General features: G+C 49.2%; 1 protein-coding gene across 7 annotated transcripts in view; it reads right to left on the reverse strand.

The window, feature by feature from the left end:
- The window catches only part of PRICKLE2 (prickle planar cell polarity protein 2), a 329,432-nt gene that overhangs the window by 21,681 nt on the left and 282,157 nt on the right, over nucleotides 1-25,594 (reverse strand). For all 7 annotated transcript variants that reach the window (XM_019823948.3, XM_045051819.1, XM_045051822.1 and 4 more), the window contains one exon: nucleotides 22,386-23,261. In XM_019823948.3, coding sequence (XP_019679507.1) covers nucleotides 22,386-23,261 — 876 coding nt within the window. The remainder of the gene's footprint in view (nucleotides 1-22,385; nucleotides 23,262-25,594) is intronic.

The following is a 25,594-nucleotide window of genomic DNA, read 5'->3' on the forward strand; positions in this document are numbered from 1 at the left end:
AAGCGAAATTAGTCAGAGATAGACAAGTATCATATGACTTCACTCATATAAGGACTTTAAGACACAGAACAGATGAACATAAGGGAAGGGAAGGAAAAATAATATAAAAACAGGGAGGGGGATAAAACAGAAGAGACTCTTAAACATGGAGAACAAACAGGGGGTTGCTGGAGGGGTTGCGGGAGGGGGGATGGGCTAAATGGGTAAGGGGCATTAAGGAATCTACTCGTGAAATCACTGTTGCACTATATGCTAACTTGAATATAAATTTTTAAAAAATTCAAAAAAATAGTGGAAAGAAAAATAAATAATAAAATAAAATAAAATAAAATAAAATAAAATAAAATAAAATAAAATAAAATGTGGTCCTGGTACCACCTGTTTCAGAATCACGTGGGCAGCTGGTTTGAAAATGCAGTCTCCTGGTTCCTGTCCCAGATCCAATGCATCAGAATTTATAGCAGTGGAGCTCAGGAATTGGCATTTTCAACAAGTTCGTCAGTTGATTTTGAAGCCTATTTCAAATGAAAAAACCCGCTGCTTTGAAGTCAAATGAGTGTGAATAAATAAACAAGTGAGCCCTCTCTCACTTGCCGGCAACCTCGGAATTCGGAATCTACAAAGCTGCCTGTTATATAACTGCCTCTCTAGCGCCAAACAAGGTGTGAGGATATTCTGTGACCTGCCAAGCTGTGAGCTGCTTTCAGTCGCAGGATCTCCGGGACAGTTTGAGTTACCTTTCCCACCAGATCTTGGCTGGTGGAGACTGATGACTTAATTCCCCGGCCCCTGTCACTGTGTGGTCCCTGTGCCAACCCAGCCAGGGTGGATGGCAACACAGCTCCCCTGGAAACTGTTCAGATGGCTAGCTCCCGAGAAACCCATCAGGCTGCTGGAGAATGCAGAAAGGGAGGGATTTTACTTGGTCTGGCTCCAACTCTTGGGCCATCGGAGCTGTTCTCTGCTCTATGAGCACATAAAACCCCCAAATATCAGAGCACATGGGTGACCACACTGGGTATGTGCTGTAATCCCCGTCTTCAAGCAGGATTTGGTTCTATCAAGTGCCCAGCTCAGAGGACCTAGACTTTCGATGAAAGTACAAATCTGTATTACCTAGAAAAAGGCAGTATCTACAGAAACTTGCAGTGTGCGTGTCCCTTGATGTACAAGTCCCATTTCTAGGGATTTATGCTATGGAAAAACATGAACAAGCACACAGATATATGTAAAACAATGTTCACTAATGTAACCATGAAAAACTGGAAAAAATTCAAGCATCCAGAAACAGGGGATATGTTAAAAAAAAATGATGGTACGATCATATAATGAGACAATATGTAGCTTCATATAGGTAAGGAAGACCTGTACACATCAACAGGGAAAGAACAAGGTATACTGTTAACTAAAAAAACAAATTGCAAAATGGTACGAGAGCTTTTTTGTTCGTAATTATATGTCTGTCAGTGTGTGCCCAGAGACAAATGCTAAAGGAAGAGTCACCTAATGGTGGGGGGGAGGGGGATGGAAATTATGGGACAAGTGCAAGTGATATAGTACCTTGACCCTTGAATAACATAGTTTGAAAAACTACACATTTTTTTTGGATACAGTTCAGTGCTGTAAATGTATTTTCTCTTCCGTATGAATGTCTTCACATTTTCTTTTCTCTAGCTTACTTTATTGTACGAACGCAGTATACGATACAGTCAGTATAAAAAATGTATTCATTGGGAAGGCTTCCAGTCAATAGGTTACTACATGTTAAGTTTTGGAGGACTCAAATATTATATGTAGACTTTTGACTGTACAGGGGTTTGGTACCCCCCAACCCCGAGTTCTTCAAGGGTCACTTCTATCTATTTCTGTAGTTCTATAATATTTAAAAACCTACTTTTGTGCGTAATTTAGAGGAGACAATAAAATTGCATGCAAAAAAGTTGGGAACCCATGCCTTTTCACCCTGGCCTACCTCTCAGGAAAGCTAGAGGCAAAATACTTTTCCTGGGGCTGAAACAGAGCACAGGACAAGGATGTGAGTCAAAAAATCTACTCTTTTCAGAGTGCTGTGAGGCAGAGCAAAGAAAACAAGTCCCACCTCAAATCTTGTGCTAAGTTATTCGGAGCCGTTTGACATGGAAAATATCTGGGGTTCACAGAGAGGCGCAAGAAATCAGGGCTGGTGGTTCCAGATCTCACACCATCCCATCTCCACCCCCACCTCTACCCAAAGCTCTGAGCCCAGTCAAAGGACCTGCCGTCTCCAGAACTGGTTTAAAAAAAAATTTTTTTTTAAACATTTATTTATTTTTCAAAGACAGAGAGAGACAGGGTGTGAGCAGGGGAGGGGCAGAGAGAGAGGGAGACACAGGATCTGAGGCAGGCTCCAGGCTCTGAGCTGTCAGCACAGAGCCCGACACAGGGATCGAACCCACGAATCATGAGATCATGACCTGAGCCTAAGTCAGAGGCTTAACCGACTGAGCCACCCAGGTGCCTCTCAGAGCTGGTTTTAAGTATGAGCCACAGCACATTTACCAGTGGTCATCACTCCTGGCCAAACAGCACTGCACAAGGAACTTGGCCCTGGTGGCTGAAGGCTCTGGACTCGGGCTGCCTCTCTCATTGGCCGTGTGATCCTGGGCAAATCCCTTAACTTCTCCCAGCCTCTGTTCTCCCATCTGTAAAATGGAGGCTCACTCATGTACCAAATACTCCATGAACGCAGACCATGTGTGAGATTTACCAAATACGTGCGACGGGTCAGACAATGCCCCAGCTGCTGGGGCAACAGCAGCAAGAGCAAACCAGCTCCAAGCCTCTGCCCTCAAGCAGTGTTCCTTCCAGGGGGTGAGGGGGGACAATTCACAAAGTAAGTATTAAGTGGCAAACAGTGCTAAATGCTATAGAAGATGACAAGGCCGGGGAAAAGGGGAGGGAAACAGTTTGTGGGGGGCTGGATCAGGGAATAAGGACAGACCTCACTCTTACCAAACGAGCTAATGCACACGATGTTCTAGACATCGCCCCGTCCCACAGCAAGTTCTCAGTCACTGATGCCATTACTCGCATTATTACACTATTAGCCCCCTGTCCCAACCCGCCCCCCTTCCTCCACAGCCACGACCTGTCCTTTTAAGTTTTTCCTCACCGGCATTTCACAGGAGGCACCCTTTTGAACCTTCCTCGCGGACAAGGCATGCCGATCAACAATTTTCAGTATCCGACTTCATTTGATTTTCAGGAACCCCCTCCGGGCAGGTTTGGTTCCTCTTGCTGTTTTTACGCAAAGGAATCTGAGGCTCAGGAGGGTTGTGGGCAGGAGGGGGGTTCACCTCCCAGATCACACAGGGAGCATCCAAATCCTAGTGAGCCTGACTGAATTCAGAGCTTTTCTGCCTCCCGGGCCAGAAAGTGGGGTCCCACCCGCCCAGCTCAGAGCAGGCAATGCCCCTCCTGAGGCCCTGGCAGCGATGCCCATGTGCCCCAGGGCGCCACTGGTGAGGGGTGCCTGGTGAGTCACAGCACGCCGTGATGCCGAGGACCGCCAACTAAGGCAGATGTGGAGTCCTGACCTGCTTTCTCTCTCAGTCCCGTTGTGGGATTCGGGGTCTCCCAATCAAACGGACTTGGGAAGTGGTCAGCCGACGCCGATTCAACAGGGACCCTCATGGAGGGATTAGGGGCGGAGTGGGAGCGGATTAATTGAACAGCTGAGGCCACGGCTCCAGACGACTGCCTCAGCTTATATGAAAGGCAGCGGGAAGGGCTGGCCTAGTCTGACGGTGCCCACGGTCGATCAGTGGGACAAGAGGTGCCCCCTGCTTTCTCCACGTCCGGAAAAACGGAGTCCCTGCGCCTGGTACAGCACATACATGGAACTTCTCTATGGGCAGAAAAACACTTCTGGAGACAGATTCAGCGTCTGTTGCTGAGGGGGTGTGGGGACTTTGGCGAAGTCAAACCAGGGCTCACCAGGGTGGGGAGTGGTGTGGCTATGCTTCCCTGAGCAGGGGAGAGGTGTAGAGTGCAGGAGGGGTTTGGGCACTTTAAAAGGCATATTCAAGTCTACTATGGTGTTGACTACCCTTTCCCGAGTACAACTAAAACCAGGGGTGTGTAGGGCAGGCATTCTCAACCTCACCAACATTAGGAGCAGACAGTTCTCTGTGGTGGGGTGGGGCTGCGCCCTTGAGGATGGTTTCGCAGCCTCCCCAGCCTCTACCCACTACACGCAGTAACATCCCACACTCTGTCATGACAAATTAGCATGTTCGCAGACACTACCGAACGTCCCATGGGGGGGGGGGGGTAAGGGCACCCTCACGGAGAAGCACGGGGTTATGGCTGGAAGCATAGGACCCAAGCGCTGGGACCCTGGCTCACACTAGAGGCTGCGTTGGGATCCTGAACACGTCATTCAGTATCTCCAAGCCCTGGATTCCTTACGTGTGAAATGGAGATGATGGGATACGTATGTTTCAAGGCGTTATTAGCAAGATTAAGGAAAGTCTGCACTAGTTAACAGAGTCCCACGGCTGTGCGGCCAGCCCTGTTTATGACCGTAGATCTTTGTCGCCTTCGGGACGGACAGGGGATGGTCTCTGAACAAGAGGGTGGGAATGCAAAGATTCAGAAACTCTGGCAGGGTGGGAGTGAGAGATCCTTATGTTTAGTTTATTAAAAAGAGGGCATGGCTTATTTAAACACCACCACCACCACCACCACAACTTGGGAAACACTGATCTGAATCAGCGCTGTGTGAGGCAGAGTTGCAGAGGATCTAGTTTCTATTAGAACAAGGGAAAGCGAGCAGGAGGAGGTGGGGCTCTCCTGCCCCAGCTGGATGCCCTCATCTTGCAATGGCAGCCCGTGAGACTGTGTTGGCCGAGCCCAGGTTGGCTGCTGTGGGCCCCGTATGGGCTGGGGGGCTGTGAGGAAGGGAAGCAAATGATACAAGGTGTGGAAGACGAGTTTTCGAGGGGCCTGTGGCAGTCGGTGGACCCTGTTCATTTTGGCTTCCCATGCTGATGTCTCTCTGGAGAACCCTTCCTAACTGAGGAAGACCTAAGCTGCGTGTAAACTCCCTTTTCTCAGCCGCGATGAAGGGGCAATGTCACCAAGAGGTCCCTCCTTCCTCAAGAGCTTTTTTTTTTTTTTTTAAATTTTTTTTTTCAACGTTTTTTATTTATTTTTGGGACAGAGAGAGACAGAGCATGAACGGGGGAGGGGCAGAGAGAGAGGGAGACACAGAATCGGAAACAGGCTCCAGGCTCCGAGCCATCAGCCCAGAGCCTGACGCGGGGCTCGAACTCACGGACCGCGAGATCGTGACCTGGCTGAAGTCGGACGCTTAACCGACTGCGCCACCCAGGCGCCCCCTCTCAAGAGCTTTTAATTGATGGAAGGAAATATGGAATAGTGGTGAATAGAGGGAAATATGGAGCCATAGAGACTGGCTACGTGACCCTGGCTATGTGACCCTAGCTATGCGACCCTAAACTCTTTGGCTCTTACTTCTCTGGTCTCCAAGAAGGGGAGAATAGCTGTAATCGTTATTGTTTATTGTTGCCCGCTTGGTGTTTCCATTTTGGTCCTTAGCTACAACAGCATCAAAATACATGGGTCCTGAGAATATTCCATGTCTCCGTTTTTTTGGGTTTTTTTTCAATTTTTTTTTTAACGTTTATTTATTTTTGAGAGAGAGAGAGAGAGAGAGAGCATGAACGGGGGAGGGTCAGAGAGAGGGAGACACAGAATCTGAAACAGGCTCCAGGCTCTGAGCTGTCAGCACAGAGCTGGACGCGGGGCTCGAACTCACAAACCGCGAGATCATGACCTGAGCCAAAGTCGACGGCTTAACCGACTGAGCCACCCAGGTGCCCCTCCACGTCTCTGTTGATGTGGAAACAACAAACATTTTTCAGTGTTTACTGTGATCTGTGCATTGTATTAAGCGTTTTCTCATTTAATTCTATAAGGGTTGATATATGTGAGGAAATTCAGGCTCAAGAAGTTCAAGTCATTTGCTCAAGGTCACAGGGCTGAGAGTTGAACAGGGGCCCTGACGCTTGAGACTATGATCTTTTTTTTTTTTAAACGTTTATTTATTTTGAGAGAGTGAGCATGTGCATGCATGAATGAGGGAGGGGCAGGGAGAGAGGGGGGGAGAGAGAGAGAATCCCAAGCAGGCTCTGCAGTATCAGTGCAAAGCTCGATGCGGGGTTCAAACTTATGAACTGTGAGATTATGACCCGGGCCAAACTCAGAAAGCCAGAAGCTTAACCAACTGAGCCACTCAGGCACCCTGAGACTGTCACCTTAATGGCAATTTCTAGGCCCTACGGGTAGGATTTGGTAGAGCGAAGATGTTGCTAGAGAGCATTGTTGTATGTTCATAAACGAGCACTCTCTCCTTTAAGATACGCTATTTCACACGGAGAGAAAGGGCCAATCTAGGGCAATAAAAGTGGAACCACAGGGCGCCTGGGTGGCTCAGTCGGTTGAGCGTCCGACTTCGGCTCAGGTCACCATCTCGCGGTCCGTGGGTTCGAGCGCCGTGTCGGGCTCTGGGCTGATGGCTCAGAGCCTGGAGCCTGCTTCCGATTCTGTGTCTCCCTCTCTCTCTGCCCCTCCCCCGTTCATGCTCTGTCTCTCTCTGTCCCAAAAATAAACGTTCAAAAATAAATAAAACGTTAAAAAAAAATTAAAAAAAAAAAAAGTGGAACCACCTTGCACCTCAACCCAGAAGCCAGAAAAAAATGCACCTGATGAAGATTTTGCGTTTGCCTTAATACCTTGCTTCTCAATCTTGTCTGCTTGATAGAACTACTAGGGAGCATTAACATATTCCTTTGCCCACACCAAGTGCCAGACCAGTTAAATAGGACTCTCAGGGATGGGGCCCAGGCAGGTGTATTCTTTACACTCCTCAGAGGGTTCCACGTGTGACCAACACTGACAACTGTTGTATGAGTATTTTAGCATCTACCTTACATCTAGCCAATAGGTGTCCGATCACATTTTCCCTTCCAAGAGCCTGAGAAGACCTGGTAGCCATTTTCTTTAGAATAAGTATTTAAATACTCACTGTATTTAAAAATTTTTTTTTTAATATTTATTTTTGAGACAGAGAGAGACAGAGCACGAACGGGGGAGGGTCAGAGAGAGGGAGACACAGAATCGGAAACAGGCTCCAGGCTCTGAGCTGTCAGCACAGAGCCCGACGCGGGGCTCGAACTCACGGACTGCGAGATCACGACCTGAGCCGAAGTCAGAGGCTTAACCGACTGAGCCACCCAGGCGCCCCTAAATATTCACTTTAAACCCTCTGAGTTTGAGGTGGGAAATCCCATGAGATATTGGCTCCTTTTTCCATGTTAACAGCAGCCAAGGGCCTCAAACAAATGATGAGCCTTGGTCACCACTCAATGAACTGACCTAACTGTGAATTAGTGAAGGTCTCATCTCCTGTCTTATCACAGTGATGAGATTCTATAAGCAAGAGCGATGTTACATGGTAGCTTTCCCCCCAACAATACAAAATCCTCCTGCTGAACTTCTGGATGTTGGCCTTAGGAAAGGGATTCTGAGGAAAGGTGGGAAGGGTCCAGAGCTTTGAAGGTTAAGTGAAAGCCGTCTGTAATTTCAGCAATATCTACCCAGGAAGAATGACAGCTGCACAATCTTTCTTTCTTTTTGTTTTTTTTTGTTTTTAACTTTTTAATGGTTATTCATTGGTTTTTTTTGAAAGACACAGAGAGAGCATAAGCAGGCATGGGGTGTAGAGAGAGGGACACAGAATGTAAAGCAGGCTCCAGGCTCTGAGCCATCAGCACCGAGCCCAATGCGGGGCTTGAACTCAGGAACTGCGAGATCATGCCCTGAGCCGAAGTCGGACGCTCGACTGACTGAGCCAGCCAGGCGCCCCTCGATCTTTCTTCTTAAGGACCAACAAACATATCCCAAGAGCCCTGGAGTCTATTTGCCAGGGCTAATACTAGCTAATTTGTGAGATAAAAAAAGAAGGGGTTTGGGAATCATACTTCCGCATAGCATATGTTTTCAAGGATTACTGTTTACTTAAGGAAAGGCTTTTGCATTAATCAGATTTCTGTATTAATTGCTTGGCTAAGCCAGGTTACCTGGGGTAAAAGTCAAACGTACTGCACATGTGAAACCCAGGATATGGCTGAGCCAGAAATCAGCACTGAAAGGAAAAGAGCAATAGAAAGATCAATAGAAAGTGTTCACACACACGTTTTTAACAAAACTTTTTAAAGGGGCATGTTCTTCCCCTAATCTCCCTAACACAGGATATTTTTGACCTTCTTTTGATGCTTCTTGGTACACCTGCATTTGCTTTCTCAGCTCACTCTGCAAGGTCACCTGACTTTTTCTACTTTAAGACACCCCACTGAGCAAGGGGAGGAGGACAGGGTTCTCAGAGGGATTCCAGGGGGTTGAACTGGAGCCAGCAATAACATGTGAGTGCCTCAGAGCTCTAAATATAGCTCTCTCCCCCTTGACAACTATGGTGGCCTGCTTTCAGTTGCTGGAACTGCACAAATTCTTGCCTCAGGGCCTTTGCATATGCTATTCCGAAGGCCAATGGCCTCTTTCCCCTCCCCTTTTCTTCCTGTGTAACGCCAAGTCCTTCTTACGCAATTCAATTCTTTGCTTGAACATCACTTCAGAGGGCTTCCTGACCTCTATTCTTGACCTTGCTTATTTCCTTCATGGCACTTATCGCAATCTGTCTTTATGTGCATGTTTGTAGATCACCTGCTAGATGAGAAACCATCTCTATCCTGTTCTCCCCCTGAAAGTTGCACCAATGGCTGGCTCTCTTATCCTCTGGCTTCTAGTGGGGCTTGACTCGTGGAAGGGGGTCAGAGGGCAGAGCGTGAGAGAGGTCAAGATGTTGCCCTGGCTCCTTCTGCCAGGCCACAGGTAAGGCCTTCGCTCCTACTCAATGGCCCTCCTTCATTTGGCTTTAATTACTCTTGGTGTCACGTATTTCTACCCAGGGCCCTGACCCTCATAGGGGCTGGGTCTGATTTATTCACCAATGTATAACTGAAACATGGCAGGTGCTCAATAACTATTACTATAACTATAACTCAATAACTATGTTGAGTAAGTGAATCTAAAACAACTAAGAATCAAGATTTTTCTTAAAAAATAAGGAGGGCGCTCATTGGGATGAGCACTGGGTCTTCTACCTAAGTGACGGATCACTAAATTCTACTCCTGAAACCATTATTACACGATCTGCTAACTGGGATTTAAATACAAGTAAAACAGACAAAAAAATGCCTTTCTCTTCCCTATTCTGTTTCCAAAAACAATCTTGTATCAAACTCTGGTATAGGAAATGGAAAACAGGGTTGTTGGGATTCTGGGTGGTGGGTGGAACCACACAAGCATGGTCCCCTTTCAAAGGGCAAGGCTAGCAACCCAGCGTATTACAGATGAATTTGGAGGGAATGCCATGAAGGAGGATGTGGCATCTTATTCTGTGCATACAACTGTGGCACAAGGTATTAGGGGCTGGATGGAGAGTGAATATTTACATCTCAGTGCTCCCAGGAGGACTCTGGGTTCAGCTGGTGGAAGACAGCGGGGGCTGAGGGGGGTGGGCAGGAAATGGCACTTCTGAGAACCAACGAAGAGTGTTTTGTTTTGTTTTTGCCTTAGTCTTGGGGCTCAGAGGAAAGCTGGAGTGAAAAACGTCCTCTGATCTCACATGCTCCATCTAACAGTGCAAGATAAAGTTGTGTCACCCATGTGCCCCAACGACAAAGGCCCCCACCATAAACAGATTCAGAAGCCAGAAAGTGACAGAGGAAGCCATCTGCTTCTCGGGCAGCCCTAATCCCAAGCAGAAAGGAAGCCACAAAGGACAGTGCTTAGGTGACAGAAAGCCCAGCCGCTGACGGGTCACGGTTCACTCAAGGATGATTTGGGTTCACTCAAGGATCTCAAGGGAGATTTGGGTTGTTGAAGGAGAATGCTAGGGAAACCTCAGGGCCAGGCTGGAATCCCTCTCCCTGCACAGGGGCCTGGGCATGAAACACATCTGCAGACGAGGGCCTGGCTGGGCCGGTTCCTGGGGCTGATAACGATCTCAGCGGGAAACTTCCATTGTTGTCTCCCCTCATGGCTTCCTAGCTTAGGGCCCAAAGCAGGGTCTGTTTCTTCTCTGAGAAGTTAATTGATGCTGGGGGAGGGGGGGGGGTGTGAAATCAGCGGGGAAAAGGCTGAGGACTGGGAGCTGGCAGTCCCCTCTGTCACATGGGGAGGGCGGACTCCATTAGCACTAATAGGTGTTACAGAGGCATAATTAGGCCACAGAATGTGGCAGCCTCTTTAGGCTCGGATAAGGCTGGAGATTGAGATCCAGGGAGAGAGGGTTCATCTTTCTGGCTGCAATCATTACCCGAGATCCAAGCGTCAGAGCTCTCCAGTTGTGGGCGCCAGCGTGGGTCTGGATCACTAACACCTACGGACCCGCCAAGCGCCATATGCCCATCCTTCCCTTCCTGCCCTCTCCTTCCAACCCCGTATGTGAATTATTTCTGAGTTCCATTCCATCTTCCCTCTCTTGCTAAGTGAGCAGTTAAAAGGAAGGTGGCAAGAGGCTGGCACTCTGGGGCACCTGATAGAAGGAGTAACAATAGTAACTCTCAAATATTGAGGTTGTCACGTGCCTGGCACGCAATTAAGTGCTTCCTGCAGATGACTTCACGATTCACAACAGCCCCAGGTGGCAGACATCGATGTGCTCCAGGACGCTGAGGGGGTGCGAGGTTGAAGCCACCAGACAGATCACGCAGGTAGAACCTCAGTGGGATTCCAACCAGGTAGGTGTGAAAACCTCAATGTGTGCTGCAGCTGGGGTCCGGACAGAAAGCAGAAAGGCTCTTTCTGCTGCGGACGGGGTTTCTGAAACGCCTGGCTGGGGGCGCCTCCTTGACATGACAGCAGGCTCCCCTCAGACGTGGTTCTGAGCAGCTTCCTTGGGAAGTGATCACTTCCAGGGCGACAGCCTGTGTCTAGACCAGGCTTTCTCAGCCTTGGCCCTACTGACTCATGGGACCAGATGGTTCTTGGCTGCGAGGGAAGTGCTGTTCTGTGCACTGAGGTATGGTTGGCAGCATCCTTGACCTCTACCCGATGGAAGGCCCTAGCACCCTGCACCCCCCGTTGGGACCATCAAAAATGTCTCCAAACATTGCCAAATGTTCCCCCTAGGTGACACAATCCCCACCCCTCCCCACTCACCCCTACTGAGAGCCACCGACCTGGGCCACCCCAGTCACATTGGGAGGGCATTTGTGTACAGATGTTCATCCCAGGTAAAGGGAATTTCTCCCTTGGTCTTTTTTTTTTTTTAATGTTTATTTATTTATTTTGAGAGAAAGAGAGAGAGAGAGAGAGAGAGAGAGAGAGAGCGAGCACACATGGATGCATGATTGGGACGGGAGGGAGAGAATCCCAAACAAGGTCTGCACTGTCGGTGCAGAGCCCTACATGGGGTTCGATCCTAAAAACCATGAGATCATGACATAAGCAGGAATCAAGAGTCGGGCGCTTAACTGAGCCACCCAGGTGCCCCTCCCCTGGTCTTCTGACCTAGGACCCAGTAGCCAGATATAAAGGGAGAAATTTAAAAAATGAGCTATTCTAGGCTGTACTCTTCTTCTATCCTCTCCCAGCTCTCAGCTCAATCTGCTCCCAAGGAAAAGACACAACCGAAGCCTGAACTGGACTTTTCTGCCTTTGAAAATCAGCACCTCTGACTTAAAAGGCAGCCATCAGATAGTCTGCTCCTGCCAGGATGAAACACCCTGGCAAGGTCTGGACTGCTCACTGCTAGGCAGCACAGAATCACCGCCAGGAACACTCTCACGGAGAGCGTGCCGTCAGAATCAGAGTAAGTCCTCACAGGTGGCCTTGGACTGATAACACCCTCGGGGGGGGGGGGGGCAGGTAGATGGGTCTGGGCAGGATGACTGACTCCAAGAAGCAAGAATCCCTTAGACTCTGCACAGGGGACAGTCAAGGATCTGTTCCAACGAAAGGCCCAGAGAACAGAAATACACCAAAGGACATTTTCTACTGCTTTCTGCAAAGAGCAAAACGAACAGGTTTTTGCCCCCACTCCTTCTACACGGGAAGAATAAAGGAGAAAAAAGGAGACAGGAGCTGGGTAATCTGCAAACTGGGACACCAAACCCTTGGGCGGCCAAGAGTTGAGAAAGGCTCTTGTCTGGAACCGAGGAAAAGAATGGGGGAAGTATGCCCGTTTTAGCTAAGTGGATGGGGAATTTGGCATGACATTTTTAAGCTGTTCAAAGTGTTTGGACCAAAGAAAACGCCAGGCTTTGTCTTGGTAATTTTGTGTTGGAAGGCACAGACTTTATCTTCTAGACGGTACCCCGCCTGTTTACTCAGCCCGATCGGTGACGGCTGCCTCCCAGACACATGTCGTGGTCTGGTTCTGATTTGGGAAGGGCAGGAGGGAGGAAAAACACACACGCAGACAGCTACCTGGGTGTTCAAGGTGATGCTCATGAAAATTATACTCGGTTTAACCACCAAGCAACCCACCTCAAATTCATAGGCAGCTTTGGTCTCATGGCCTTTTCATTTTCATGTTAATTTACAGCTGAAACAGGCCTCATTTGGAGAGTACAAGGTTTTATGGTCCACTTTTTCTGCGGCATTCAATGACAATGCCAAGATCACCAAATGCCTCTGGCACACGGTACTCTCTTTCATGTTTAGTCCATACAGTGTAATTAAGAAACAAACCATCCGTGTTTTGGATAATGTGCCCTGAACTTACTAAGATGCTATTTGCTATTTGCTGTCAGGGATACCGTCAGGGCTTTTCAAAAGCAGAATAATCTAATTTTTCTTTTGTCTGAGAAGGAGGCTAGACTCACGGCTAAGAGAAGATGCAAAGGAACATGATGAGAGAGAAAAAAGTTCCAACCACAGACAAGTTGGCAAGAGGACTGATCACTCAGGCACGAGGGGAGGAGTCTGGGTTTCTCTAGCTCAGTGCTCCTTAAACTTAGCAGGCCTAAGAGTTCTGTGGGGGCATTTGTTAGAAATGTTGATTCTCAGGTCTGGGCCCTGAGAGATTCTGTTTATGGGTCTGGGATGGGCCCAGGAATGTGTACTGTTGACAAGCATCCCAGATGAATATAATGTAGGTGGTCCTCCAGTTACTCTGATGGAAGGGATGGTGACTGTTTACATGGACAAACAGATTCCCCAAAACTGCCCCAGGTGGCTTGTACTAGGAAGTGGGTTTTATCTGTCTTTGAGAGAGACAGAGAGAGAGACAGAGAGATGGGGGTGGGGTGGGGAGAGGGGCAGATGGGAGAGGGAGAGAGAGAATTCCATGCAGGCTTCACATTCAGTGCAGGGTCCTATGCGGGAGTTGATCCCATGACCCTGAGACCACAACCTGAGCCCAAACCAGGAGTCAGACGCTCAACTGACTGAGCCACCCAGGCGCCCCAGGAATGGGGTTTTAATCACACTCCTTTCCAGTGCTCTGGGAGGCACTTCACATATGGGCAGAGGAGGGGTGGCTAGGCCAGGGATGGCTGGCACATAATCACTGATGGGCCCCCTAGTCCTACCAGAACACTCTGGGAAGGAGATGCTCCAGTGAGAAGGTCAAGCATCTGGCTAGAAACTGAGCCAAACTATTTAGAAGGTTTGATTATGTTTATAAGGAAAGAGAGAGTCAAAAAAAGTACATTTTGTTGATGTAAGTCAAAGGAAATCAAGATTTAAATACAAATCAGTTTGGGAATGACCAATTCCAGAGATGTGGTAACATCCATTTGACTGAGTATTAATGCAGTCATTAAATGTGATGGTTACAAATGCTATGTACAAATGCTATGAAAATGAGCTAATGACAGAATGCAAATGAAGGAATTCAGGACTCAGAATATTCAATATGTTTACAATTCAGAAAAATTAAGGCACCAGTATATAGGGAAAAAACCCGAAAATTCACCGAAATGTTAGCGCTGGCCAAGTGGTAAAGCTGGTGTATTTTCCCTATTTTTATCTTAATTTTTCTCTTGTACATTTTCCTAGCTGCTCATATGTTAAAAAACAAACCATAAAAACCCGAGTTTCAAAGCCATTTTCAAGTGGGGATGGGAGCTGTATCATTTCCCTTTGTGAGATTCTCAAATGCAAAAGTTCCAAGAGAAATGTACAGGCTCTTTACAAATCTACTCTAGAAAATGTTGAACTCATCTGAAGAGCCCATCAGCCCCCTGCCTCCACCCTGGGCCCATTTTCCAGTGTTGCCTTTTCAGTATGAAATGAGTAAAATCAGCAATCTTTCCTCTCCTGTCAGCAACCACGGTTACTTACTCTGGGTATAGATGACTGCTCACGCCCAAGGAGGTTATAAATAAGCCTCCTGAACGGTTATTAGAAACCAGGACACCGGAAAAATTTCTCCGACACCAGAAAACATCAGAGAGACTATGACCTAGAGCAGGCATGCATCAGTCATTCCGGGGGAGCTCCGTCCTGACGGGTCTGTCCGCTGCTCCCTGTCTCGCTCAGCTGGCTCTGAGAATATCCTCTGCTTCCCACACATACCACAAAACTGACCCCAAAGGAGAAACGTGAGATGAACAGATTCTGCTACGATGTTCATTCTGCTGGTTCTCATCTGGCCCCTGGTCTGTGAGTCTGGTTCAGAGCCATGAAGTACCAGCAAGAGGAGGCAGCTTCCCTAAGGAACACAGAGAAATTCACCCTGCCGGATCAAGTCAGAAACCTGAGTCACATTCTCAACGCTGAGCATGAGGGTTGGGCTCTGTCCAGTCGGCGCCTTGAAAACATCTCCTTACTACCTTGATTGCTCTTTGAAAAGCCCATCTCTCTTCTCAGTCCCTGCAGGACGAACGGGCCTGACTCCACTGCCTCAGGCCCCGGGGATGGGTGCGCGACTCCGAAGGAACGGACCAATCAGAGCCATCATTCCTTGGCTCCTCCCACCACAGCGGGTAAAAGAATTGTCAGGTGACCCAAGTTGGGCAAATGAGACTCAGATGAGCGCCCATTCCCCTTCAACTGGTGCTAATGGATGTTAGTCAGCCTAGAGCTGCCGATAGCCATCTCTACCACCCTGGGAAGAGCCGGCCTGAGAATGAAGCCAGACGGCGGGGAGAAAACAAGAACCAAGAGAAGAAAAGGACATCATTTAGGCACCTGGATCCAGCTGTTCCAGGAACCAAAATTCTGCGACATTTGTAGTCACTTGATTTAAAAAAACAAAACAAAACAAGAAACTTATTTGTTTACACCAGTCAAGGTGGGATTCTGACACTTGGAAACAAGAGTTCTGTAATTCCCGAGAAGAAAGACAATTCCAATGCATTTTCCAAGTAGCTGCCAAGCTGGCCCTGAGGCCAACGGGCAGGACTCTCGGTTTGCTAATCTGTAATTCCAGACTGAGCCACCCGTCCTTCTCAATGGAGGGAACGAACAAAGGATCTGGGCCGCGCAATTTATGAGCACGACTGAGGTGTGGCCACTCAAGTTCGGGCGCCAGCTGGTTGGGAGGTTTTTACCCAACAATTTAAATAAAGAAATTGGGGTAGAGGATGCATATCCAAGCTATGCAGAAGAAAAGGAGAAATGTTCCTGCCCAGCATTAAATATAGAAATGTTTTGCATTACAAGGATTAAAAAACATTGCAGACATTCTTGGTAAAGGGAGCTGTTCCAGTTGTTGCTTCAGAGCCCCACACTGTCGTGTCTCATTCTCTCCCAGTTTGCCTGCGATGCTGAAAAGTCACCCCAGGACCCCTAGCAATCAATAGGTCTCGGTGTTGCACAACGAAGCGTCCCTTGTCAAGCTGTGTCGGTTAACAGATGTGTGGAGGTGCCACAACAGTGCAACACCGATCAAGGTCTTAGCAGGAAGCCCTTTTGGACTATTTCTGCTGTGTCTCTACTTACCCAGGCCAACGACGCATGTGCTTTCGGCTGATGCTGTGATTTTTGTCAAAAATCACAGAGTAGGCAAACTTATACACATTTCTAGGTTTTCGATTCGATCTTCTTCTGTCCCTCAGGACCCCTTCCCCCAGGGGCACTGTAAAATGCCAATTTCCTCTCCTAGGTCGTCATCACATCCATCCTCTTCTTTCATTCAGTCTCCACTGTTGTTTACACTGTGGACCTTCTTGCAGGCCTTTATTCTTGCCACGCATTCCTACCACAGGGCCTTTGCACATGCTGCTCTTGGTGCCTGGAATCCTTCCCTTATCCCTCAAGCATCACTTTTTCAGGATACCCTGTCCGACCTCCCTGATTCGCCTATACCCCTCTCAGCGCACATTTGCCACAATTTCATATCGTATAATTAGATGCTTACTATCTATTAAACACCACGGGACTGACAGGGGCAGGAAGGTAAGCCCTTGTCTACTTTACCTCAGCAGTGCATCCCTAGCACCTCGCACAGGCCATGGCACCGACTTAATCATGTTATCAGCTAAAGGCATTGAGCACTTAGGGGATATCAGGTACCGTCCTGAGTTCTTTGCAGGAATTAACTCAAGAATTCCCACAACAACCCTCTAAGGCGCTGCTGTCACTTCATTTCAAAGATGGGGACACTGAGTCACAGAAAAGATACGCCAGCTGCCCAAGGTCACATAGGTATTAAAGCACGAAGTCCAATCTCCACCTCTGGCAGACTGGTCTACTGTCTGTGCCCTCATTCACGCTGCTGTACCTCACGGGGGAGGCGCTCGTACCACACTGGAAGGCAGAATGAACGAACGAACGAATGCACACAGACCTTCCTTTCTTTCTTCCATCCACATCTGCATTTGCTTCCTTTAGGCCCCAGCTCTGCCTGACCCAGCCACTTCTGTGGCATGTGGCTGGTCCTCAAGGCAGAGCCGCGTTCCCAGCCACGTTGGTTGCTACACAGCAGGGCCCTTGGCGGGGGACCAGCTGACCGTCTGCAGTTGTCCTTGGGTGGGGCCTCTGCCTGAGGCAACCAGTCCCCATGGGAACTCTGCTCTGCCCCTGGCCCCGGCGTGACCTGAACCGTGGCCCTGACTTGCACTCCAGCCTCTCTCTCCATTCTGTGGGCGCCTCCTGCCAGGGGCCAACCCCTGGACAATCTGCACTTGTCTCCGTGGTCTTTAAGTGCCTCTGACCCAAGCAGGTCGCCTTGGACTGCCAGCTTGGCTCCTGCCCTGCCAGGGCCAGACAGACATCAACAACCTGGCTATGGCAGGAAGAGAAATCCTGATCTTTCCAGATACGGTCACTGCGCGAATCCTGACCGTGACCATGACCCTACCTGTGAGGACTGTAACAGAGAGGTTAAGAGCAAGGGCTTTGCAGACCATCACACCCAAGTTCGGGTTCCGATGTCAGTGATGACCACGGGGAGGTCACGACTTCTGTGCACTTAAGAGTACTTAACTGTAAAATGGGGTAAATCGTCAGACTTATCTCATAGGGCTATTATGAGGATTTAAAGAGATGCTTTATGTGAGATCATCATCATGTCAGACCACACTCTGTGGTCTCATGGTTGTCCTCGGCCACTCTTATCACCACCATCCACATGTGCCACGGTATGCCGATTAAGGACCCAGGCCTGCAGCTACAATGCCCAAGTTTGAATCGTGCTCCTTTGCTTCCCAGCTCTGTGGTCCTGAGCTATACATAGCCTCTCCGTGTCTCACTTATGTCATCTATGAAATGGGCATATCAACAGTGGGATACTGAAAGGGCGGGCCTATGCCGGCCGACTCCATCTTGTTCTGTGTCCTTCACCTAGACCACGCCTCCTCCCCTTGAGTAACTTCCCTCTCACCCATTCAAACTTCCTGATCAAAACACGCCCAGCGACCTGCATAACAGGACTCTGACCCTTCCCCAGCCAATCGGCCGAGGCCACGCCCCTTCCCCAGCCAATCGGCTGCCCCTAGACCCCTATAAAACCTTTGTGCTTTCGAAAGTCGCTCTCTCTCCTTGGTATCTCACCGCTGTGTCGTGCAGGTAGGGGATTGAGCTCGAGCTAGCTCGAATAAAGGCTCTTTTGCTTTTGCATCGGACTCGGCTCCCTGGTGGTCTTTGGGGATCACGCATTCTGGGCATAACAATACTAGAAGTTCACACAAGCCCTTAGAACTGTACCTAGTACAGGACCAACACCCAATAATGGCAGTTGCCGGTGACGCTGTTACGGCTATCTGCGAAACTGTGATCACCCAAGGCTGTAAGCTGCTTGGGAGGGACGTTTAGGCAACGGCAGAGTTCGAGAGCTTCTGCAACCTACAACCTACTTCCAGTTCCACACAACGCCATTATAAATGGCGACCGTGCTCGTCTGACTCACTCTGTGTGAGCGTAAGGGATGGACTGCGTTTTCCAAGGAGAAGGGACAGTATGCTCCTGGTTGTAAACAAATCAGTAGGTGTCAAAGCCAGATTTAAGGCTGGCAAGCCACTGTGGCTGTTTTTCCAGATCGGTTCAAAGGAAAAATGCTGTCTACGAAAAGATCATGCTTCGTGCCAGATTAAACACTACAGACTTTTTCAATAACATGATTTATTGACCATGGAGGAAAAAAAAAAAATCTGTCATCCTGAAAGCTAGCTTTCACCTAAGGATCAAGGCTTTTTGACAAAGCCTTCTATGACACATACCTGTTACTCACGGACTGGGGTTCCAGGATTTAAAGACACACGGTTCTGAGCACTGCCTTCTTTTGAGAATCTTCTAGCAAAATTTGAACACAACAGTGGGCGTTGGCAACAAAATGACCGACTTTTCCAAGTCTAGTAAATATCACGGCTTTGGGGTGTGTGTGTGTGAATGTGTGTGTACGTGTGTGCAACACTGGATCTGGAAGGCTATTTAAGCTTTCCCCCAGTGACCAAGGAGGAAGCAGTGTTTCGAATATTAGCTGCAATCTTTCTTCCACGCTGCTGTGTCTGACAGATCTATGGAAACACAGGGGCACAAAATGCATTTCTTCAGTTGCCTACTTCCCAGGCTCTCCACATGCTGGTTTAAAAAAAGAGGATCCCACAGGAAGGTTCTCAAACCTGAAAATGCAAACCCGCACAGCTGGTGGGAGCTGGGAGATGTCAGTAACCAAAACACTCTTAGAGGCCAAAACTGTGCACCAGTATGTTTGGGAGAAGAATGAAATAGTAACAAAAAGTATCAGGTAGCCATTACAGAAGGTCTTATGTGTCACAGACTACATTAACAAGTTTAAACAAACGATCACGTAATTCACCCAAAAACACAATGAAGGAAGTATTGTTATTTACCAAATTCCCTGGATGAGGTAAGGAGCCTTAGACAATGTAAGCAATTTGTTCACACAGCTCCCACGTGACCAACGCTGGATGTGAATTTGTAACCCCAAAACGTCAGCTGTCAGTCTGAACACTGGGGCTCATGCGAGAATTTCCAAAGAGACAAAGGATGGGCTTAAAAGTGTGCCCATCCTACAAGCTCACGTCTGGCATCTGTGCTGTCCAACAGAGTGGCTGTGAGCTCCGTGTGGCTACCGAAATCAAATGCAATTTCAAATTCTGCTGCTTAAACTGTTGCTGAACACTTAAAATGTGGCCAGTGCAGCCGATGGCCTGAAATTTCAGTTTCATTTAATTTTCATTACTTGAAATTTCAACAGTCTCATGTGACTATGGCCTCCATTGGACAGTGCTGATCGGTGGAATTGTTTTTGCTGTATCAGACATGGTTCAGGGATGCTTCACCAAAATCTCACAAACAGTGGGGCATGAGGGGCTCTGCCCAAGGGCCCAGAGAAAATCATGGGGATAAATTCTGTGTCTCTTCTCTAGGATCAGACACAGTATGTTCTTCAAACACAATCAGCCTTTCCAATATCCCCAACACCCAGATCTCCTGACTTTCTCCTAAGTCACAGCATGAGGACAATAAAGTCACAAGAGACAAACCCAAGAACAACTGTTCTCAGACACTGGTTGCATCAGCTTCAGCGGGGGCGGGGTGGGGGGAGGGGCGGCTGGTTGAAAAGCAGGTTCCTGGGTCCCGCCTCCAGTGGGCCTGGAGGGAGGCCTTGGGTTCCATGTCTGAAACAAGCAGCCAATGTAGATTTCAATGCAAGTGGTCTAGCTTCAGACGCTGAATTGCATATTTATCTCCTGGCCTCTTAAATAATTATAGCATATGAAGTTTTCGAGAATAGCACAAACTGGGCTGGAAGCCAGACAGTCATCACTCTGCACTAACTGCTCACTTCTATGACATCGGGCAAGGTGCTTAGTCACTAAGGCCTCATTTTTGTTTCATCTGAAACAAAATACCTGCTATTTGTCCTCTAGGACAAATGAGGGCACAAATGTGAGAGCATTTGAGAGGGATAAGGGCTTAAAAACACACTGCATAGACATCCTATGAGTTAGAGAGATGTTTTGCTTGTCTCGCAGAGTTTAAACAGGTTCCACATTTAAAAAATCCACATTTTTAACTTGTCTGGAGAAAGTGGAACGGTTGGCACTTTGGTACGATTAGGAACATTGCTCTGGGGTCATAGGCACAGGTTCAAGCCCCCACTTGACTTTTTAAAAGCTGGGTGACTTTGGGCAAACGGTTCAACTTCTCTGTGCTTCAGTTTCAACTCTGAAATGATAATCTTTTTGTTTAAAAAAAATTTTTTTTAAACTTTTATTTATCATTGAGAGACAGAGAGACACAGAGCGTGAGCAGGGGAGGGGTAGAGGGAGGGGGAGACACAGAATCTGAAGCAGGCTCCAGGCTCTGAGCTGTCAGCACACAGCCCGACACGGGGCTCGAACTCACGAACGGTGAGATCATGACCTGAGCCAAAGTCCGTGGCCCAACCGACTGAGCCACCCAGGCACCCCTGAAATGATAATCTTAATAGTATATCCACCTCAGAAGGCTGTGAGGGTTGAACTAAGTAAGCTAATATAAAGTGCTCAGAACAAAGCCTGGCACATGGTAAGAGCTATAGAACCGCTAGTTGAAGAAATAAATATCTTTGCACATGGCCACCACAGCTGGAGCTGAGCGCTGGCTGTCATCGCCAGATAGGGTTGACGTGCACATGTTTATCACAAGCTCCACCAAGAACCATTTGACGATGGGGTCCCTGATGCAAGGGGTAGACATGTGTCTCCCTCCTTGGGTGTTCTGCCCACGAGGGGCAGACACACTTAGTGCGACTCAGAAAAGGACTTCTCAGTTACCCATGGTGAAGGACCCGTTTTTTATTTTCAGTCCATTGCAGACAGACATGTGGTCCTTCTGAGCAAGACTAACACACAGCACATGCGACATACAACTCACTCATGGCTTCCACAACACCGACTGCTCTGTACCTGCACCGATAAGACAAGCCCACTGAGCATGCATGTGGATGTTGTGGCAATGTCCAATTGTTCTAAGAGTTTCTAAACGTTGTCATTTTCAGTACGTATCTCACGGCGGACTGTGGCTAGCTTCCTTCCTCAGACTACGCTTTGAGTAGTGCCATCTTAGAGAACGTCTCCATCAGTCTTCACATGCATGCAAACTAGCTGGACAATTTGGCTGGAGAAAGCAGGCCTCGAATTTAATCTCTCTCACGCTCTCCCCCTCTTCTGTCCTTTTCAGCCTGCCTGCCCTCTGCTGTCTATCCATATTTCTTTTGCCTCTATCCACACATCAAAATGAGCTCCCTAATGAGATACTGGGGTTCAGAAAAGCCTTGGGAGCCGTTGTGGATGCTCCGGTGTCTCAAGAATTACCCAGCTTTGTGAGTACCACCCCCAGCTCACAGCTGCCTCTGCTTCCGAATGTTGTCTTTGGCCAATAGCACCTGCCGTGTCCCATGCCCACATCCTCCACAACCTCATCCCCAGGCTGTCCTCCAGCAGCCCAAAGCCAGTGACCGAAGGACATGGTGGCGTGGGATGACAGCCACTTTGTCGCAAGAGGGAAGCAAACGTATGATGCAACTCAGCCTCCAGAGCCCCCGTGGGATCAGGCTGAAGTCAGATTCCAGCCCAGAGCTGGAGTCTTCGCCTGGCCCCTCCTCCCGCCCTGGGCCCTCACTGTGCCTCCCCTTCCCTGGGAGCACGCCCTGAACATGCCACAGGCATCTGCACCACTGTCTCAGGCTCTGCTTATAGGGAATGCGTTCAAAGACAGAAGCCATCTGAAACCGGGGTCCCCCTTCCTCGACAACCTGTTGGAGGAGGGCACGTGGCAGGAACAACATGAAAGTCCTGAAGACCAGCATCAGGTCACCCAGAGACTACCTCTGCTCTGTTTGCCAGGTGAAGAGGACCTACCTGTTGCATTCGACAGGGCCAGTGATTCCATGGAGCCAGGAGGGGTCTGCTCTGTGGGCGTCATGTCCTCGGTATATTTCAGGGAACTGATTGGATGGCGGGTCCGACACTGCTGAGTAGATATGCCCCCTTCCTCTTCCTCCTCCTCCTCTTCGTATTTGGGGACTGGGATGCTGCCTCGGGTTTCGCTAAAGCTCTGACTGGACATATCGCTGTAGCTCTCCTGGGATCTCAGCCTTCCCGGGTAATAGTCCTCACGGCATTCCTTCATGAAGCTGCCGCCGTGCCCCTTCATGGCCAGTGATGAGCTCCTCTTGGGGTTGCTGAAGTGCTTGCCCCACATGTCGGGCTGGGCCCCAGCCCCCTGCCCTCCCGGACTGTAGGAAGTTCTGAGGTTGCACTGGCTGAGAAGCTGCAGAGGACTCTGGGACTGGTTCTGCTCCATCTTGTTCCCGTAATGGTAGGGCTCGTCCCGGCTCCTCCAAATGGGGTCCCGGTTGAGGCTGGGCGTCTGGCTGGACAGGCTGAGCAGTTCCATCTGTAGCGACAGGGGGTCCACGTCGGCCGACAGCCGGTTGGAGCCCACCTGCAGCTGGCTGTGCTGGTTCAGCATGGGCTCCTCCGTCTTGCCCTTGTTCTTGCCGATTTTGGCACTGCGCCGGGACTCCTTGGCCCTGGCGTTCTGGAAGGCCGAATCGGATGAGTCAGAGCCATTGGGGTCCTCCCCGGCGCTGCAGGCCCGTGAGCAGAATATCTGGCCCTGCTTTGGGAGGAACGGCCGCCCCAGGAGGGATTTCTTGCAGTGAGCACAGCAGAAACAGGTCTCGGTGGCATGCCAGTGTTGGCCATCGTAGGTCATCTGGCCTTGGTCGATCCCTGGGGATAGAGGAGACATGGGAGAGAGGCTGACAAGCTGCTCAGAGCTCTGTATCACTGTGTGAAACACACAGCATCCTGGTTTGGCTCAGGGATCCAAACACAACAGAATAAACTATCAGCAGATCCATAATCAGGACCTCACACGAACGGTATTCATGTCCTATTAGGAGAACCCCCTGGTTCCACCAATCAGCTGCCTGTGAACTCATCTGCTCCCAGCAGAGAAAAACTAGATCCAAGGGACGTGCGCATGAATCCTTCCACCTGGGATACATTCTCCCAGACAAAATAGCACTAATGACACTAACACATGCTTTCAATGCTTTGCCTGTATGTAAACTCCTTTGACCCCTCCACTGTAATGAGGTAGGTTTCTAGTATTATTTCCATTTTTCAGACGAGGACGCAGAGATACGGGAAGGGTAAATAACTCGCCTAACTTAATACAACTAGGAATCACAGGTGAGATCTGTATCCACAAGCCTTGCTCCTAACCATGACATTGATACTTTCTCTTTCACTCTACTTGGGGGTCTGCTCAAACGCCAACTCCTTGGAGACGTCCTCCCGTACACCTGAGAGCATCCTCTCCACCGTTCTTTACCCGGACCTGCTGGATTTTTCTTCACAGCATGAACTGTGCTAGACATTGAAGCACTCCACATGTACATCTGTTTGTTAATTCTCTCCCCACCCCTCCCAAACGAAGTTCTAGGAGAAGAGGTTCATTAATTTTCTGTGGCATGTCCAGGAACACAGCCTTATGTACCAGAAGGGCTCTTTATACATTGAATGGATGAACTGAACCCCATACCAGCATAGGCCATTCAGACGAAGAGATCGCTGTAACAGTTCAGTGGAAAAGAAAAAGTAGATTTCAACACTCGGCAAGGAAACGCTTGGGTGTGGTTCGTCAAAGATATCCTCCATAAGCATGCACACCCTTTCCTTAATATCATCAAGGGAAGGAAGAAACACATTTCCTCCCCATGCCAGGGCCGTCCCTGGTTTGCATAATCCTGTTACACCTGCCCTACAGGAACCTCCCAGAGCCCCAAGAGTTCTTCCTTCTCAGCATCTCTTCTGCCCCTTGCTGGTTCTAGGGCTTCATCCCCCTGCGGGACACCATCTTCTCACCCCCCTTGGGCCATGAGCTTTGGGCAGGGCTAAAGCCACTCCTGGACCTAGCAATGGCCAGTAAAGAACTGTATCTCCTACCCCAGAGACTGCGGCAGAGGTGGGCACATGACTTGCACTAGTGCAATGCAAGAGTCACCTGGGACTGTTGCTAAGACAGTGATGTATGGAGGCTCTCTTTTGACAGCAGCTGCTAAGCTGGCAGAATGGAAGTCTGGACACGTTGGGGTCCCCCCTCCTGTGGGGTGAGCCTGTGGAGTATGCAGTTACCGTGGGATGGAAGGGGGCCTTTGCAAGCCTCCTGCTTTCTGATTATAAAAATCTTCCCAGAAACATAGTAGTACTAATTCGGCTGATAGTCCTGAACCTGGACTTCCCAGGAATAACTTTGGGAGACTTGTCTAGAGAGGTGGTAAACAAGAAACCAGAGAACAAACTCTACCCAGAAGAAGAGAAAGGCAAGAACAAAGGGCAAAAGGCAAAGCAGCTGTCCCAGCCTCCCATGCTCTCTCCCACCTACCTTTATATCTCTGGAGCCCAGGGAGAGAGAGAGAGAGGCACAAGGCAATTCCCCTCCTATGAGCTCCGCCCCAAACTAAGGGGTCTCTGTTTATTTGGGAGTCTGGCCCTAGAGACTAAGAAGGGAGTTTTAGAGGGACAGGAGCAGCCACAAAGTCGGCTCTAAGGCCAAAGGGCCACTGTGGGAATCAACCTGGCCTTCCCAGGCAGGCGAAGTGGTAGGCGGGGCTCGAGACAGGACCCAGAGCTGCTGGGCTCAGTCACATTTTCTCCCCAGGCTCCTGGGAGGAAGCAGGGCGGGCAGTACAGGGAGGCAGAACTCTGGAGCAGTTCAGAGGGAGGCTTCAGGAGTCAGAGGAAGGAAGGTTCGCATCCCATTCCAGCTGGCTGGAAAGATGCCGAAGCCCATCTGCTGAGTTCCCGGCTGGCTCTGAGCTGTGTGACCCTGAGCGAGTGGCCTCAGTCCCCGCTGCAGTTAAAACCTCTGACCTCCCCCGGCTGCTATGAGTTAATATGCAGAGAGCGCTCACACCCGCGTCTGCTAGCTCCTCTCGCTCTTCTCCTCTTTTTATGTGGTCTTACTGCCCTTCGCCCTCCCCGCTCTGGGGGCCGCTGCCCGGACGCAGTCCACGAAAGAACGCCACGGCTGGCTCAGTCTGCCTTGCCCTCCCCTC

This window comes from Felis catus, chromosome A2 (genome assembly GCF_018350175.1).
Source record: "Felis catus isolate Fca126 chromosome A2, F.catus_Fca126_mat1.0, whole genome shotgun sequence".
Lineage (NCBI taxonomy): Eukaryota > Metazoa > Chordata > Mammalia > Carnivora > Felidae > Felis > Felis catus.